A 19,098-nucleotide genomic window follows, 5' to 3' on the forward strand; every position below is an offset into this window, starting at 1 on the left:
CGTGCAAATTGCGTGCACTGCTCCCACAGTGGCATTAAATGCACGCTGTGTTAGGGGCAGAACATAGGCAGATAAAGGATGTAAACTGCACACTCTCACTTATAACAAGCAGCTCTAATAAAATATGTAAGAAGAACTGAGATACCATTTCTACATATAAAGTCTGGTATATAAAAAATCATAACTGAAATACCATTTCTACATATAAAGTCTGGTATATAAAAAATCATAACTGAAATACCGATGATGAGGCATAAAAGATCACAGGCATGTTACACTGGCTGAGATTTTCGGAAGGAAAATTTAGAAATATTTGAGCTGTGGGACAGAAGTGGAGAATATTTTATTAAAGTCCCAGCTAGTGCACGGGTACATACTATATCCTTAGGAGGAGACGTTAAGAGCATCTGCGCTAATTATTAATAGTCTTCATGTGTGATAAAGAACAGGTTAATATTGGCTGTAAAGGCACGTTAAGTGCAAAATCTGACTGCACTTCAGTAAAAGGTCCTTTGGCAAGATCTGATTATTCTCATCTCCCTTCACCTGTACTGAATTTGTTTTTATTGTTTTTGTTGAATCAGTTTTAAAATGTTTTTATTTTTATTTTTATTCTGTTTACATGGATTTTGCTGATCTTAAATTTTATCTTCTTGGTATTACTGTTCTTTCTTGTCTTTATTCTACTGTACTTGTTGAATAATATTAATGTGCAATCCATAAGACAGTTTTATAAACATGGATAATAAATAAAATAAAAAGTAAGTTTTATACTTGCCTGTTAAAGGAGGGTGAGTCTGTTCAGATGTCTCTGATTCAGCATGATCCATGATCGGGGTTTCCTCTTCTTGTTTAATGCTCAATGAGAACACAGACGTTACAATTGGAAAGCCTGTGATGAGACAATAAATACGACTAGGAGTATTCAGCGTTCCCTAATAATCGTATATTAGAAAATGGATTTCAATTTTCCACATCTTTGATGTTGATGACCTGTGATCTGAAAATGCAAAACCCTTTAACTCCAAAACATTCCCTTACTGGTGCTGGGGTTGTTCAAGTTTTCTTTTCCCTCCATTTCACAGTGTTGTGCAATAATGAACTGAGTCACCCCGTTTTTGTATACCTTACACTGGCTTCTTTATTTAAATTCAATGGGTTGGTTTTTTAAATACCAAATGGGATGGCTCCTACCTATAGAAACCATTTTGTGACTTTAAATACGCCTTGCAGAGATTTGGGTTCTTTAGATGACATTCCATTTCAACTTCCATCATTAATGATGTGTTTATGTGTTACAAAGTAAGAGGTCGTTTCCAGGACAGGGTTCGATTAGATTAAACTTGTCACCGACCAAATTACCTTCTCATAAGATCTTTATAAATACCTTGAAAACATGGCTGTCCTCTCCACACATACCTCGCATCACCCTGGTGGTCTAGTGGCTTGCTTCGGGGCAGGAAAGGTCCCCAAGCTTTCCTGCCTACTGCCTCTGATCCTCTCAATGCAGCCACTTGTTTAAAGTGGCCGCCGAGAGTTCAAGTTTTAATAATAACAACTTTACTGATTATCCTATAAATATTTGGTGGGATGCTTATAAAGCTACTATACATGGAGTTATAATCAATTAAACAGCAGGAATGACTAAAAAGAAAATGTAGGAACTGGATGATCTTGAGCAGAACATTAAATCTTTGGAAATTGCTTATTTGTATTCGCAAGATTGCAGTATCTATTAGAACCTGCTTAAAGTCAAGTATAAATTCAATACAATTTTAAGTAAAGAAGCAGTGTCATCTATTTTTCTGCAAAAGTCCTTCTATTATACAGAGCATAACAAAGCAGGCCGCATGCTTGCACAATATCTCAAGACTAAAATAAATCGCTCTAGGATCTCTCACATTACAGATGCTGATGGAGTTACACATTATACTGATTCTAAAATTGCTCAGCAATTTTTGGATTATTATCAGCAACTTTACAATTCTGAAGTAATTCCTTCCGAATCCCTTTATCCAGTGTATTTTTTCTAGGGAAAAAGGTGCCAGTACTCAAAAACCAGGCCACCCTTCAGGGGTAGGGTGATCACTGAGGGACCCACCCCACAATAGTCAGAGCCCTGCAACTAGTCACAGAATCTATGACAAGGCAGAAATGGTGTGTAGAGCCTGAGCTCTTCCATTAAAACTTGGGGACCATGGGTCAATTTTAGCAGACAAAGGTACCGGTACTCAGTACCCCCTCAAATAAAGCCCTGCCTTTATCATTCCTTTTTAAATAGCCTTAGGGAAGGAAGTGATGTCATCGAGCAGCATGGCTGCTTAGAGATAGAGCTCCCGCTCCCCCACAGAATCAAAGAGCGATAAAAATAAGCCCAGCGCGAGAGCAGAGGGAAAATCGCGAGCAGATGTCAGCAGGCTCGCTCCGGACCATGGCAGAGAAGAGCGGAAAAGCAGCGGCAGTAGATCTCTCTCGCTTTGCCTTCCCCAGAGGACCGCTGCTCAGAGGAAACAAAATGGCGGAGGCCCGCACAGCTAAAGAACCGGCGGGCACGGACGAGGCGGAGCCCTCGATGACACCACAAACATTAGAGGGACCTGAAGAGGAGCTCCCAGCAAATCTACAAAAATGGCTGCAGGAGATATTAAAGGCCCTCCGCACTGAGGTGGCAACACTAGGATCGGACCTGCGGGGAGAGATCCGAGAGCTGGGCAATAGACTTGAAGAGATGGAATCGCATGTGGAGGTGCATAGCGAGACGCTGGAGACCCTGCACCAGCAAGTAGAAGCAACGTGCGGCGAGCAGCAAGGCCTACTTGATAAAATTGAGGACTTAGAAAATCGAGGCCGCCGCAATAATTTGCGATTCCGGGGTCTCCCGGAAACTCCAGCATACCAAGACAGCGAGCAGGTGGTCCAAAAATTGGTTAGTGAACTGCTCTCAGTAAATGGTGATAAAGTGCAGAGTGAGACTATACAAATAGAAATAGCGCACAGACCGCTGGGCTCCATGTGAAACAACAAACCTAAGGACATAATAGCTTGCTTTACTAGCTTTAAACTCAAGGAATTGGTCCTGAGAACTGCGCGCCAAAATCCTGGTTTTACATGGGACTCATATACAATAGAAATATACCAAGATCTGGCCGCAGCGACCCTAAAACGTAAAGAACTAAGATCTTTTACAAAGGCACTTGAGAGAGCTCAAACTCCAGTATCGATGGGGGCACCCCTTCACTTTGGCCTTTTTAAATAACCTTAATCATCCCTCTCTCTCCCCTGAACAAAGGGCATTGTCACGATTGAACTTTAACGCATTACTATTTTATTTCTCTTCATGAAAATGAATTCTTTATACTTGATTGCCTAATCTACTCTGTCATCTATGAAACCTTAATGCAATATAACTCTGTATTTCTCATTCTGGAAATGGAGATCGCCATTACGGAACAATGTAAGCCACATTGAGCCTACAAATATGTGGGATACAAATGCAATAAATAAATAAATGCAACAATTTTAGCTTGCAAAAGGTTTTACCCTCTCTTATACTTCCAGACCAAAATGGTTTTACAGGAAGGAAGTGACGTCACCATCTAAAATGGAGGCTTAAACAAGAGGCTCCGTTGGGGCTATGTGGTATACAGCGATTCCCGAGGCACTGACAGGCTATTAGGTGTGGATTGGCGGGTAAGAGGGTGTGAGATTGTGCAAATGAGGATAAATGAGCTGTGAAGAAGGGACAGAGAGCAGAGAAAGCCGCAGATGAACGTTCCTTCTCTCCTACCTTGTGGGGGTCGGACAGGCTCTGCTTGAGGAGAAGGCGGGAAGCAGCATGAGCTAACACTGAGCCAGGACATCCGTGTTACGAGGGATTCCTGGAGAGACCGGGGGCTTGTGTGAAGGTTTCAGCACATTTGGAGAATATCGTGGAGGACACAGAGAGCTGCAGCTGCCTGTCGGGAGCCCAGTACAGTGTTTGCCCAGGCGTCTCTTATGTGAAGGGCTGCATTCCTCGCTATCTCAGGAGCTGTGTGATCTGTGAGTTTCCTACATTGTGACCTATGTCTTCCTTCTTTGCTATGAAGTGACTGTGTGGAGGAGGGTTGACTGACATGGTCTTTTGCACCCAGCTGTAACAGGCAGACTTGGAGAATAAAAGCAGTTTATGTATTGGGATTGAGCTCAAGCTGTGATAATTAACTGCTAGCCTGCAGCATATGATACATCTTTAAGGAAGAAAGTGAGTTGTGGGAGGGGTGACATTGGAAGCTAACTCCTGACCCGGTATCTGCAGGGTAATTTTGTCTGGATTAAAAAACGGATTGCTGGGAGGAAATGACATCATGATCCAAGGTGGCGGTCTGAACGAGGAGCTCCGCTGGGGCTGATAGTTGTTGGCACTACAAACTTACTCATACGGCGAGAGATGGATCAAGAACGACAGAGAGTACGCCTCCAGGCTATGCCACAAAATAAAAAAACCCTTGAGCAATTCCAATATACACCGGAGCGTCGCGAAAAAGTGAACGAAGGGAGAGTGGGGCCGGAGCTGCGAGGATCCAAGATGGCGACTGCACACGCTCCACAGGAACACACGGTACGGAGCGAGGAACCGAGGAACCTGCAAGTATGTTGCAATCGGACGTAGCAGGGCTGCTTCAAGACTTAAAATCTGACTTCGCGGGGATCCGATTAGATGTTCAAAACAAAGACATCATAGCGGAGATGCATGAATTGGGGTCCCGAGTGGGCGAAGTAGAAGGGGGGGTGGTGACCCTTCAATCAGAGATGGACTCTATGCGGAGGAAGGCAACTGAGGAACAGGAGGAGTTGGGCCGGCTCAGGGAGCAAATTGAAGACCTAGAGAATAGGTCTCGGCGGAACAATTTAAGATTTAAAGGTATCCCTGAGCTAGATATTTTTTCCAACTGTGAGACTGTCATAAAAGAACTATGCCAGCATATTTTGGCCTCGGGGTCGGACACCCACCCCCCGGAGATACGCATTCAACGTGCGCATTGAGCACAGGGACCCCGCAGAGATTCCAACCCGAGGAATATGGTTGTCTGCTTTCTAGACTTCCCCATAAAAGAACTAATCCTGAAACAGGCCCGGTTGAGCAAAGAAATTACCTGGAAGAATTACAAAATAGGGGTCTTTCAGGATTTGGCACACACAACGCTGATGAAGCGTGGATCATTCAGAGAAGTTACTGGATTTATGCGTACTAAGGAGATCAGATACAGATGGTTGTTCCCCTTTGCAGTTTGGATTACAGTAGACGGGAAATCCCGCAAGGTTACAACGCCGGAGGAGGCGTGGTCGGCGTTGCGGGCCATGGGATGTCAAGATGTACCGGTGCAGAATCAGGAATCGCGAACTCAAGCGGCTCCTAGGAGAGATTCAGCGTGGCAAGTGGTGGTGGAGCGAGGAAAGAAGAGGGACAAGCAGGCTTCCTAAAGTGGGGGCTGCTGAGATTTTACGGACACATGGGTTGTAGCTTTGCTACACTGGACAATAGAGCAAACCTGGACTCGAAAGGACAGCTGGTTAGCATGCTTGATGTGGAGTTTGGGGCAAGTCATTTGCTTGCTTTGAGAGTAATCGCTTTAACAGGTGGAACTGTGCTACCCAAATTGGAGTGTGTCAAGAGCAGCTGTTATACCTAATAGTGGTGTTGACTTCAAGCTGAACTGCTGAAGCTGGAGAGGAAGATCTGGTTTGCCAGAACGATGGGATGTTTCTGGGAGGGGAAGACATCCGGACTGTATGAGTGGCTCAGAAAGCTCACACAGGACTTGTGCTGGCGTAGTTTGATGTTAGACAAGAGAGTTTTTGGGGGGAGGAAATAGAGGGTTAGAGTTGGATAAGGAACAGACACGGGTAGGGGGGGGATAGCCTGTGTTTGTGCAGCGCTGCGTATGCCTTGTAGCGCTATAGAAATGCTAAATAGTAGTAGTAGTAGTAGTTATAAGAGGTGTGGGGAGGGGGGTTTGTCTAATGATATATATGATCAAAGCCTCTGGAAACGTACGTTACTTTTCCTACTATGGCTGATCTTCTGGACCAGGGATCGGCAAAGGGAGGGGGGAGGAGAGGGGGGGTGGGAGAGGGGAGGAAGGAAAGGGAAAAGGGGAGGGGTGAAGATGAGGGAAGGCGGGGGGAGGCAGGAGGGATCTGGGGAAACACTAACAGTAGGGTCCTGGAACGTGAATGGGCTTCACCATCAGGGGAAGTGGGGCCGAGTTTTCAAGGAACTGAATAGGTTGCAATGGGATGTGACGATGATGCAAGAGACACATCTGAGACCGAGAGACGCGCATTTATTGTGGCGCCGGCCCTTTACAGAAGTATTGGTACATCAGGGACGGGAGGCCAGAAGGGTTGGGGGGAGTAGCTATAATGGTGCGGCACACCTGTGGGCTAAACATACAAGAAGAATTTCTGGACTCGAGTGGCCGATGTTTGGGGATTAGGGGATTTCTACAAGGTAAGGAGATCACATTTATTAATATTTATGCACCTAATGAAGGTCAGAAGCAATTTTTTGATTCTCTGAAGGAAGAAATCCAAGGTTTTATTAAAGGCCAAGTAATCATAGGGGGGGGATTTCAATATTGCCCCAGACGCGGATTTGGATCATTCCATGGGAAAGAGGGGGGTTGGAAGCGCCGGTCATAAGGCGTTGTTGAACTTTTTGAAGGAATGTGAGGTAGTGGATTGCTGGAGATTATTACATGGAACACAGAGAAATTACACCCATTATTCACATGTAGCACAGTCTTATGCGAGGTTAGACAGTTTGTGGGTACACCACAACAGTTGGCATATGATAGACGCAGCAGAAATAGAGACTTGTCAGGTCTCTGATCACGCTCCTATATGGATTAGGTTTAAGGGGCTGGGGGGGGGGGGGCCTATGGAGGCTCAACGAGGAGATGAAACAGTGAGGGAGGACATCAGGAGGGCGATACAGGAATTTTATCAACTTAATGATAATGGTGAGGTTAATGATGGATCCTTATGGGATGCTATGAAAGCAGTGGTTAGAGGAGTTTTTAATAAATGGGGTGCACGGAGAGAAAGAGGTCAGAAATCCTTGGAGTTATGAGCTTGCCTAGTGCAATTGGAAAAACAACATAAGAGGCAACCCACAAAAAAGTTGGGGGAGGAGCTTACAGCAGTAAGGTGAGCACTGGCACAATTGCAAATGATAGAGATTGAATATATGCAAACCAAGCTGAAACAGCAAACCTTTGAGTTTGCTAATACATCAAAATGGTTTTACAATTGGAAGATTACCATCAGATAATTCTAGGTTATTCTGGAATATACTTGCGCATTCTATTGCTAGTGATTACCCAATGATTGCTTTGTCCCTTGATGCTGAGAAAGCATTTGATCGTATCGAGTGGTCTTATCTCTTTAAAGTTCTTCACTGGTTTGGCTTTAATGACACTTATTTGAATATGATTAAGCTTCTTTATACTTCTCCCCAAGTATTCATTTCTGCTAATGCCCTCTCTCACCATTATTGTTTAACCTAGCCTTAGAGCCTCTTGCAATTTCCATAGGTGCCAATCAAAATATATTAGGTGTTAAGTTATATGACAAATCATTTAAGTTATCCATTTATGCTGATGACATCTTAATGTTAATGGTCAAATATAAACATTTACTGAAACCTCTCAACTGGAAGCTTTTTCTGGTTAGTAAGGGTTCATATATGCAGGTTTTCAGTAGGATACATGATTTATGACTGTTCTTTCTCTGCTTTTGTGGACTAATGGTGGTACATTTTGATTCATATCAGTTTTTTTATATCTTCTTTTCTGTCAACATTGCTGCTGTATTGTTTCCTTTTTACAATTTCAGATTAGGAAAATGTTGAAAATTTCTAAAAATTTCAAAAATGTGATACAAAATAAGATACAATAAAAACCAATGGCCTTTTATCCCACCAGTGTTGAATTCCTAAATGCTCTCAGCTGACATTAGTCAGGAGAAGTTTTGTACTTACTTGTTACAGAAGGGTGAGTCTGTTCAGACACCTTTGACTCAGGATTTTCCATGAAGGGGAGATCATCCTCTTGTTTAATGCTCAGTGAGAACACAGACGCTACAACCGGAAGGTCTATGAAAAGAAAACAAATTTACAAGGATTCACTAAGGAGCTGATACTAAATTAGGAAACTGATTTTAAGTGTCCAAATGTTTGATGTTAATGTCCAATCTCCTGTGATCTAAAAATGCTAAGTCCATTAAATTCAAAAAATGTACTTACCGTTAGTGGAGTCATATGGATTTTCTTTTCCCTCCCACTCAAATGGTTGAGTGAAATATTTCTCATCTTCCTTTTTAATCTTGAATACAACATCAGGACTAACAATTGAATAACCTGACAATAACAAGTAGGAAAATTACTCTTAAAATGCATTTGTAGAATCTCTGGGGAGGTTCCATTTGTTTCGTGTTCTGATGGAGCAGTGTTTGTTGTGTGGATGAAGATGTATATATAGATATCTTGAGACGTGTGTATTTGTCTGACAAAGCTTGGAGAGAAGAGGCAGCAGTGGCCCAACACTTACATAGTAACATAGTAGATGACGGCAGAAAAAGACCTGCACGGTCCATCCAGTCTGCCCAAGAAGATAAATTCATATGTGCTACTTTTTTTATTTGTACTGTCCTCTTCAGGGCACAGACCGTATAAGTCTGGCCAGCCCTATCCCCGCCTCCCAACCACCAACCCCGCCTCCCACCACCAGCTCTGGCACAGACTGTATAAGTCTGGCCAGCCCTATCCCCGCCTCCCAACCACCAACCCCGCCTCCCACCACCAGCTCTGGCACAGACTGTATAAGTCTGCCCAGCACTATCCCCGCCGCCCAACCACCAGCCCTGGCACAGACCGTATAAGTCTGCCCAGCACTAGCCACTTGATTAAAATTATATCATAGAGGTTTTCTGGTACAGAGATTTCTCTTCATAGCCTTCCTAGCCAGAGGCATTGCAGGTGCAAATCTTCTGGTTTCCATTTGGAGGGGCTACATATTGTACAATACAGTTGACATGTTATGACCTTATGCAGAAGTCACAGTTCTTAGAAGAAATTCGAGATGTAAATCCTCTCACTGGTCTTCTGGTCTTGTGAGAAGCCTCTACTTTAAGGTTTACATTTTATCTTACAGCACAGAGCAACATTTTCTTTCACTGAAGCCAGTTTCTAAATTTCAGGTGCCCATGGTATCTAGTTCCTGTGATTTTTACACCACTGATTCCATAATGTGCTTGTGTGCTATTTACCTCGTGACATGAGGATGTCATGTATCTCCTTGATGACCTTCTTGTACAGCTCCTTCTGCCCTTCTCCCAAAATGTCCCAGTCCACTTCCAAGAAATAAGCAGCAACATCCCTGAATATGAATAATGCCTAGAACAGCAAACAGGACACCCTATGTCAAAGTTTCATTATCTGTTTCATTTTATTAAATATCCACCCACCTATGAACATACTTCTAGATGGTTTACAATAAAAATATCTAATAGTTTACATAAAAAGAAACAACAGAAACAGAAAATCATTCAAAATAAAATGAGTAAGAGAAAGAAAACAGCCAAGCCTTTCTTTTTTCAACAAAAATCAAATAATGCTACACACACTGCAACTTCAAGGGTAAACTGTTCCACAGTTGTGTCCATTATACTGAAAACACACACTGTCTGATGGAAGTTTTAGATACCACAGCAATGCTTAGATGAACAATGAGTTCTAGAAGAAAGATGGAGCATGGGCAAGACATGGGCAGGACTAAGCATGGAACTTACACAGAACTATGACTTCTACATGTCTCTGTCTCATTTAGGTGTCTGCACTTACGGCTGGTAACACTGAGTTGCTTAAAATGTTAGGCGTGTCCATATTAGGTTAAGCCAGTGTTCGATAACGGAACCTAGTCAGACTCTAAGGATCCTACTGCATGTGCTTGGGGCACCTAAATGGAGATACCCAGGTGTAGAATTGCCTCTGGCAAAGAGTTCCAGAACTTAACTATTCAATGAGTGAAAAAGTGTTTCCTCCTATTTGTTTTAAAAGTATTTCCATGTAATTTCTTTGAGTGTCCCCTAGTCTTTGTGCTTTTTGCAAGATTAAAAATTTCGATTCACTTCTACTCATTCTACACCACTCAGGATTTTGTAGACCTCAATCATATTCCACCCCCACCCCTCAGCCGTCTCTTTTCCAAGCTGAAGAGCCCTAACCTCTTTAGCCTTTCCTCATGTGGGAGGGGTTCCACCCCCGTTATTTTCATCATTCTTCTTTGAACCTTTTCTAATTCCACTATATATATATATTTTTTTTTTTTAGATACGGAAACCAGAATTAAATACAACACTGAAGGTGAGGTCGCACCATGGACCGATACAGAGGCATTAAAATATTCTTGGTCTTATCTCCAAATAATTCCTAGCATCCTGTTTGCTTTTTTGGCCGTTGCAACACACACTGAGAACAAAATTTCAGCATATCGTCTACAATGACACCTAGATCTTTTTCTTCAGTGCTGACCCTGAAGGTGGACCCTAGCATTAGATAGCTGTCATTTGGGTTATTCTTCCCAATGTGCATCACTTTGCATTTGTCCACATAAAATTTTATCTGGCATTTGCATGCCCAGTTCTCATTTCCTAAGGTCTTCCTGCAAATTTTAACAGTCTGTATGTGTTTAACAACCTTGAATAGCTTTGTGTCAAATACAAATTTAATCTCTTCACAGATCATTTATAAATATGCTAAATAGCACCGGTCCCAGTACAGATCCCTGCGGAACTCCACTATTCACCCTCCTCCATTGAGACAAATGGTCATTTAACCATACCCTCTGTTTTCTGTCCAACAAACCAATTCCTAATCCACAGAAGGACATTGATTTCTATCCCACTACTTTTAATTTTCTCAGGAGTTTCTCATGAGGAACTTTGTCAAAAGCTTTCTGAAAATATCAATACATCAACCGGTTCACCTTTATCCACATGTTTATTCACGCCTTCAAAGAAATGAAGCAAAATGCTACTACTTCTAATTATCATTTCTATAATGCTACTAGATGTGCACAGCAAAAGAGCTTACAATCTAATCAGGACAGACAAACAGGACAAATAAGGGATAAGGAAATTACTAAAGTGGGAATGATAAAACAGACATGAGTGAGGCAAGACATCCCTTTGCTGAATCCATTTTGACTCTGTCCCATTAAACCATATTTATCTATGTGTTCTATGCAGACGACGTTACAATATACATTCCTTTCAAACATGACCTGACACAAATCACCAACGAAATCAAGCTCAGCTTGAATACCATGAACTCATGGGCAAACGCATTCCAACTAAAACTCAACACAGAAAAAACACATTGCCTCAGCCTCTCATCCCAATACAATATGAACAAACCCACAAATTTAAACACCCCAGATTACACCCTCCCCATCTCGCATAGCCTGAAAATCCTCAGGGTTACAATTGACCGTAACCTTACTCTCGAGAGCCAAGTGAACTCTACAACCAAGAAGATGCTCCACTCAATGTGGAAAATCAAACGCATGAAACCATTCTTCCTGAGGGAAACATTTTGCAACCTGATACAATCTATGGTACTAAGCCACGCTGACTACTGTAATGGAATTTATGTGGGATGCAAAGAGCAACTCATAAAAAAAACTTCAGACCGCTCAAAACACAGCAGCCAGACTTATATTCTGAAAAACGCGATTCGAAAGCGCCAAACCCCTCTGAGAAAAATTGCATTGGCTCCCAATTAAAGAACTTATTGCTTTCAAAATCTGCACCCTGGTCCATAAAATTATCTATGGCGAAGCACTGGCATATATGATCGACCTCATAGACCTACCAACCAGAAACACAGTCGGATCAACATGAACATACTTAAATCTCCACTACCCAAGCTGTAAAGAACTCAAATACAAGTCAACTTATGCATTCAGCTTCTCCTATATAAGCACACAATTATGGAATGCATTACCAAAAGCTGTGAAAACAACGTACAACCACCTTAACTTCCGGAAATTACTAAAGACCTACCTGTTCGGAAAGGCATGCCCTACCGACCCAACTTAAGTGCCTGAACCCTGCAACACAACATAACCAAAGCTCATAATGAACACTATATAACTCTTCTTCTCTGCGATTCCCAATGCGATTGTAACATATGAACCTTATCCGACTATAACATCATTTTGTATTTGTTTCTCTACCGGAGCTGGCGATCGCCTTCATGGTACCATGTAAGCCACATTGAGCCTGCAAAAAGGTAGGAAAATGTGAGGTACAAATGTAACAAATAAATAAATTTATACTAGTTTCCACTATTTTGCCCAGCACTGATGTCAGGCTTACCGGTCTGTACCTTCCTGGATCATCCCTGGAACATTTTATAAGCATAGGCGTTACGTTGGTCGCAGATCAACAATTTCATGTTTTAGTTCTTTCAGTACCTTTGGATACATGCCATCTGGTCCAGGTGATTCACTACTCTTTTCTTTTTGGGTCAGTACATCTTCCAGATTCGTCAAGATTTTTCAGTTCCTCCACATTATCACCCTCGAAAATCATTTCTGGTATAGGAAGATCTCTAAGAACTAGCTTTCAGACTGAAAAGTACAAATACTCAATAGCAACATGTTTGCTGACTATTAGCAACCAAATGTATATTCTTAATGTATTTGGAGGAAAGAGTTCAGAAAAATAGTGCTAATATTATAACATAGCTATTATGTACCACATCACTAGACAAAAAATCTCCCCATTCTAAAATTTAGAATTTTTAATCCAAATTTTTCTATTAATATTTTTTATAAACACGTGTGTCTTTCAAAAAGAGATGCAAAAATCACTTGACTTGAGCAAAGACCTGTACTCTCTTGTTTAACGATAATGAAAACCACTGTATTTAAACTTTAGCTGGAAAAGGACACGGCTTATGCTTTGAGAAGACCCTCCGTTTCACTGGACACTGCTTCATCCAGGGATTGAAACATCAGAGTTCGAGGTGTTGAAATATAAAGATGTCAAATATAATTTGAAGACACAAGTCAAATTTGAAGGCGCTAAGGTCAAAAGACGGCAACTCCCGATGAAGCAGTATCCAGTGGAACGGAGGTCCGGCTGCGTAGAGAATAAGTCATGTCTTTTTCCAGCTAAAGTTTAAATACAGCAGTCTTTATTCAAGTTAAGTGATTTTTGCATCTTGTTTTGAAAGAAGAAGTGCTTGAAAGAAAAAGTTTATAAAAAATATTGATCAGAGGGGAGGAAGTGACGTCACGGAGGTGAATGGCTGCCTAGCCTGTTAGCTCCCGCACTCCCCCAACGTTAAGCAGCACCAAAAGCGCCAATCGCAAAAAAAAAAATAGACCAGCATCACATTTGGGGACGAGGTATAAATCGAGCTCCACAAAATGAGCAAAACCGCGGCGGCGGCACAGCGGGTAAGCGAAAAACCGCCGAAGAAACAAGCCGGGAAGAACCTCTCGCGCCCAGCTTCACCTGGCATGGCGGACTCGGAAGCGCCGGCTAGACACGTGGCGCCGAGCCCCGCGGCTAGAAGGGAGCATTCCCCAGCGGATTTGGCGAAATGCCTGGACGCGATTAGAGAGGAAATAAAGGCCTCCCGAGTTGAAATATTGGAGCACGTCGACGCTATAAGCCTGGACCTTAGGGAGCTGGGTGGCAGAGTAGAGACCATAGAGGAAAGGCTCGATGAACAGGAAGAGCAGCACAGCTTGATGAACTCACGCATACTAAAGCAGCAAGAACAATATGACGAACTTAAATATAAAATGGATGACCTTGAGAACAGAGGAAGAAGACACAATTTGAGGTTCCGGGGAGTCCCCGAAAGCGGAGATATGGAAGATATCCAACTGCTGGTGAGGAACCTATGTGAAAAAATTATGGGTGAGGCCTGGGACCCTAGTGCAGCAGCCATGGACAGAGCACACAGAGTGCAGGGCCAGAGACTTGAAAATAGACCCAGAGACATACTTGTGAGATTCACCTCTTATGCATTTAAGGAGATGCTGTGGCAAAAAGCCCGGCAGCTTTCAACCCTGGAATACAATGAAGCCAGGATCTCAGTATTTCAAGACCTTTCGGTGTTTACACTGATGCAGAGAAGGGCTATGCGACCAGTGACTGAGGTACTGAACAAAGAAAAGATCGCTTACAGATGGGCCTTTCCATTTGCTATCTGCTTTGCGATCAAGGGGCAACAGTGCAGGACAAGGAAGGTGACAGATGCCTGGAAAAACCTACATGAGGCTGGGTTGACAAAGTCGGAGACGGTGCCCACGGAGATGGCGGGGACAACAAAAGCACGCATGCAAAAGTGGAAGAGAGTCCCGGTGAATGAGAAGACAGCGAGACTTCAGACTTGAAAGCACAAAGAGGACTTTGATTAAGAGTGGACTGTTCACAAGGTTTAACTTGGGGTTGAACGGAAGAGTGAATGCGTGAGAATGAAAGTTGCTTAATATGAGGTGAGCTGGTAGTGAGGAGGAGGAGGTGTTCAAATGCTGTATAATTGAATGGGGGGCACGTGTGAAGGAGGGGGACGGAACTGGGTGGGGCGTTGGCCTTCGCGGCCGCTTTCCTCTGGTTACCCATGCAATGCCAGAGGGTATTGTCTGGTGAGTGGATGTTAAAGGGGGGGGGAGGGAGGGAGGAAGAAAGTCAGAGGGGAGGCTGGGGAGGGGGGGTTGGGTATACACCTTTCTTTGAACATGCTGATAGAACAGAATTGTTAAATGGTGGGCTATAAATTTTTCACTTATAATATAAAGGGCTTAAATTCTCCTTATAAACGGCACGCCCTTTGGCGTGAACTGCGTCTCGCGCAACCACAAGTGGTGTTTTTACAAGAAACACACCTTTTAAAAAAGCATGAGAAACTATTGTACTCTAAATGCTATCCACAGGTGGTGTGTGCTTCAGATGCCCTAGGAGTAAAAAAAAGAGGGGTAGCCATAATGTTCCACAAAAATACCACAGTCCAGATCTTACACACTAGAAGAGATAGGGAGGGCAGATTCCTGTTTTTACATATTAGCTTGGAACAGGAGGAGTATACACTGGTTAGCGTATACGCGCCCAACGAAAGACAGGAGCGTTTTTTCCGGCACCTCCAGAAGGAGCTGCAGGCCTTTGCCAGAGGGAAGCTGATAGTGGCCGGGGATTTTAACGCGACCATGAAGCCTGGCCTGGATAGATCGACTCCTCCTTCCCAGATAGATTGTAGAATTGCTAGAGCACTAAATGACCTTGTTGAGGGGATGGGGCTGTACGATGGGTGGCGCTTGAGGAACCCTAGAGGGAGAGACTTTACTTTTTTTTCCCAAGTGCATCACACTTACTCCAGATTGGATTACATTTTTCTTGATAAAACGTTATCGGAAGGGGGGGAAGAATCTGAGATAGGTCATATCACAATATCGGACCATGCCCCGGTCTGGCTTGCTGTTCCTTCCCTGAAGGAGGAGGAGCGAGATAAAAGATGGACATTTAACAACAACTTGCTGCAGGATCCTGAAACAGTAGCTAGCTTTATCCCCTTACTTAGAGAGTACTTTGATATCAATCTGGACTCGGGGCCTACATTGGGTACCGTGTGGGATGCATTCAAGGCAGTCTCAAGAGGACATTTCATTAAGTGTGCCAGTCAGAATGCCAAAGTACATCGCCAGAGGCTGGTACGTTGCATGGATAGACTGGCTACACTGGAAGATAAGTACAAAATTTCAGGTTCAGTAGCTGATTATCGAAAATTACAGGAGGTGAGATTGGAAATAGCGGGGCTACATGAGGATAGTTTGAAGTTTGTGAGTGCAAGGATGAAACAGGTTCACTACGCTTGCACTGACAAACCTGGACGCCTGCTAGCTAACAAATTGAGACAGCTGAGAGCAGATCGACATATTCTAAGAATTAGAGATGCAGGGGGGGGCATAACGCACAAATCAGCACAGATAAGGGACTGCTTTGCCCAATACTATGAGAACCTCTACAGAGAGGATGCCACAGTACAGACGGGGGAAATAGAGGGATACTTACAGGCTAGGGCCCTAGCGGCTCTCTCTGATACACAAAGGAGAGAGTTGGAGGACCCAGTGGCGGTAAAGGAGGTGATAGAAGTAGTCAAAGCACTACCAAGGGGGAAGGTGCCGGGATTAGACGGCTTCACGAATGAGTTCTTTAAGGCATACGTGACGGAATTAGCGCCTTACCTGACGATGATAATCAATGCTGTCAGGGAGGGGGCACCGTTCCCCAGGTCTATGATGGAAGCATGGGTGGCGGTAATACCAAAACCAGGCAAGGATCACATTGAATGTGCCTCATATAGACCCATTTCGATCTTGAATACAGATGTCAAAATCCTGGCCAAGGTGCTGGCTAACCGTCTGGGGAGGGTGCTCCCCAGTTTGATCCATCCGGACCAAGTGGGATTCATAGCCAAGAGACAGGCCATGGATAATATACGCCGCACAATAGACCTTATATACACAACGCAGAAAAAAGCAAGGCCCGCAGTGCTACTCGGTCTGGATGCAGAGAAGGCGTTTGACCGGGTGCACTGGGGGTATTTAGATAGGGTCCTGCATAGAGTGGGAATTGGACAGCATTTTAGAGCCTGGATCCAGGCCTTATACTCCTTGCCGAGGGCTTGTGTGCGAGTAAACGGGGGGAATTCAGTGACATTCGCTTTGGGGCGTGGAACTAGACAGGGGTGTCCGCTGTCTCCATTACTGTTCGCCCTGGCGATGGAACCTCTGGCAGCAGCTATACGCGAGAATAACGATATCACTGGAGTGCAGGTAAGAGGGCAGGAGTATAAAATTGCGCTATTCGCAGACGATGTGCTGCTGTCACTTACCAACCCATTGGTCTCCTTGCCTAACTTAATGAAAGAAATAGGGGACTATACACGGGTCTCGGGTTACAAATTGAATGCCAGCAAGTCTATGGGCTTGGCTGTGGGGGTCCCACGGGGATTGATGGAGACATTGAGGACATCTTTTGCATTTAAATGGGAGAAGAATGCAATATGTTACTTAGGAGTCAAGATCACGAATGACCTATCAGGCCTTTTTGAAGCTAATTACCCAGCTCTGAAGAGGGAGGTGCAAACAGACTTAGACAGATGGGCTAATATGGGATTGTCGTGGTTCGGGAGGATCGCGGCGATTAAGATGAACATCTTGCCCCGTCTTTTATATTTATTTCAGGTTCTTCCATTACAAATACCCCGAGCCTTTTTTTCTGGTCTCCAAGATAGGTTGATCCGCTTTATTTGGAATCAGAAAAGACCAAGGTTATCACGGGCTCTTCTTTACAAAAGTAGAAGGCTGGGGGGGCTGGGTGTGCCAAATCTGTTCTGGTACTATTGTGCAGCACAGACCAGAGCGGCGGTGGACTGGTTTAGGAAAGATAGTTATAAATTGTGGATTGACATTGAACAGGATTTAGTGGGATCACGGAAATTAGCTCATTTAATGTGGCTACCTCAGAAATATAGGGGAAGAGTTGACATGTTCCCGCCCACAGTACAGGCCACGTTCTATTACTGGGATCTTATGTTCATAGAACGTCAACCACCGGTATCGGGCTTAGCTCCCATAGCAGAAAACCCAATGTTTGAGCCAGGCATAGGAAACAACACCTTCAGGAGATGGGCAGATCAGGGACTGGATTTGCTGGGACAGATGCATCAAGAGGAGAAAATAGTGCCTTTTGTACAGCTGGTGGACGATTTTGGGCTCAGGGAAACGGATCACTATGCTTACACACAAGTACAACACTTTTTGACAGCACAGGCATACAAAAGTAGTCTGAAGCGGGATACGCACCCACTGGAGGAAATATGTGTAGACTCTAAGATCGAACGAGGGCTGATATCCTTTTTATACGCACAGTTGATGGCTACTGCCAGACCATATGTACAACATAGGAGGAGGTGGGAGCAAGAACTACATTTCACATTACCGGAGGCGGACTGGGTCACACTGGAGAAAAAGATTTTGAAATCAGCTCGAGCAGTGAATATGCAAGAGAACGCTATTAAAGTAATGTATAGATGGTATCTGACCCCGGTTCGATTGCACCACATGTATGCTAAAGTGCCTAAGGAATGTTGGAGAAACTGTGGGGGAGAGGGGACAATGGGGCACATTTGGTGGTCTTGTCCCAAAGCAAAGGCTTACTGGAAGGGGATACAAGCACGTACTCAGAAGTGGGTAGGTAAATCTGTGAGGTGGCATCCTCTAACCTTTTTATTTGGGCAGCGACCAATAGGTTTCACCTCAGATCAGTGGCTTCTGTTGAGAGGATCTCTGCATGCAGCCCGTTTGAATTTAGCACAACACTGGAAGTCACCTTTAGTACCCTCAATGGTGAGGTGGAACACTAAGGTGCGCTACATATGTGAAATGGAGAGATTGACTGCCCAGAGAGCTAAAACACTGCCTGCATGGGAAAGGGTGTGGGAACCCTTTCTAAAAAATTGTTCAGACTAATCAGTATGATGACAGAGCATTCGGGAAGGTGAGGGGGGAGGGGGGAGGGGCAGTAGGATAAGGGAAGTTATAAGTTTAAAAAATTAAAAAAACTTGGAGTAGAATTGCTGTTTATTTTAACATTGTCATTGATTGGAAGGTATTACTGTTACACACTCATGTAAAGCTTGTTGGATTCTGTACAATTGTATTGAGTCGTGCATTGAGTGATTATTGTATTGCTTTTGCAATGTTCAATAAAGACTTCTATAAAATCAAAAAAAAAAAAAAAAAAATATTGATCAAAAAATTAGGATTAAAAATGAAAAATGTTAGGATGGGGGAGGTTTTTTGACTACTGATGTGCTACATAGTAGCTATGTTATAACAGTAGCACTGGCAGACATATTGCTATGAGTATAGGTAGATCTCTTACATTTTCTTCCATAAAGTTCGAAGCAAATTATTCATTCAGTCTCTCCACTATGGCCTTGTCCTCCCTGAGTGCCTCTTTTGCTCCCTCATGATC

At 43.5% G+C, this 19,098-nt stretch overlaps 1 protein-coding gene across 1 annotated transcript in view; it reads right to left on the minus strand.

The window, feature by feature from the left end:
* The window catches only part of LOC115466393 (zinc finger protein 708-like), a 34,960-nt gene that overhangs the window by 6,194 nt on the left and 9,668 nt on the right, over positions 1-19,098 (minus strand). The window contains exons 5-8 of the mRNA XM_030197591.1: positions 9,310-9,436; positions 8,288-8,401; positions 8,024-8,137; positions 779-892 (exon numbers count right to left, since the gene is read on the minus strand). Of these exons, the coding sequence (XP_030053451.1) occupies positions 779-892; positions 8,024-8,137; positions 8,288-8,401; positions 9,310-9,436 (469 nt within the window). The remainder of the gene's footprint in view (positions 1-778; positions 893-8,023; positions 8,138-8,287; positions 8,402-9,309; positions 9,437-19,098) is intronic.

The sequence above is a fragment of the Microcaecilia unicolor genome, chromosome 3, assembly GCF_901765095.1.
Source record: "Microcaecilia unicolor chromosome 3, aMicUni1.1, whole genome shotgun sequence".
Taxonomy (NCBI): Eukaryota; Metazoa; Chordata; class Amphibia; order Gymnophiona; family Siphonopidae; genus Microcaecilia; species Microcaecilia unicolor.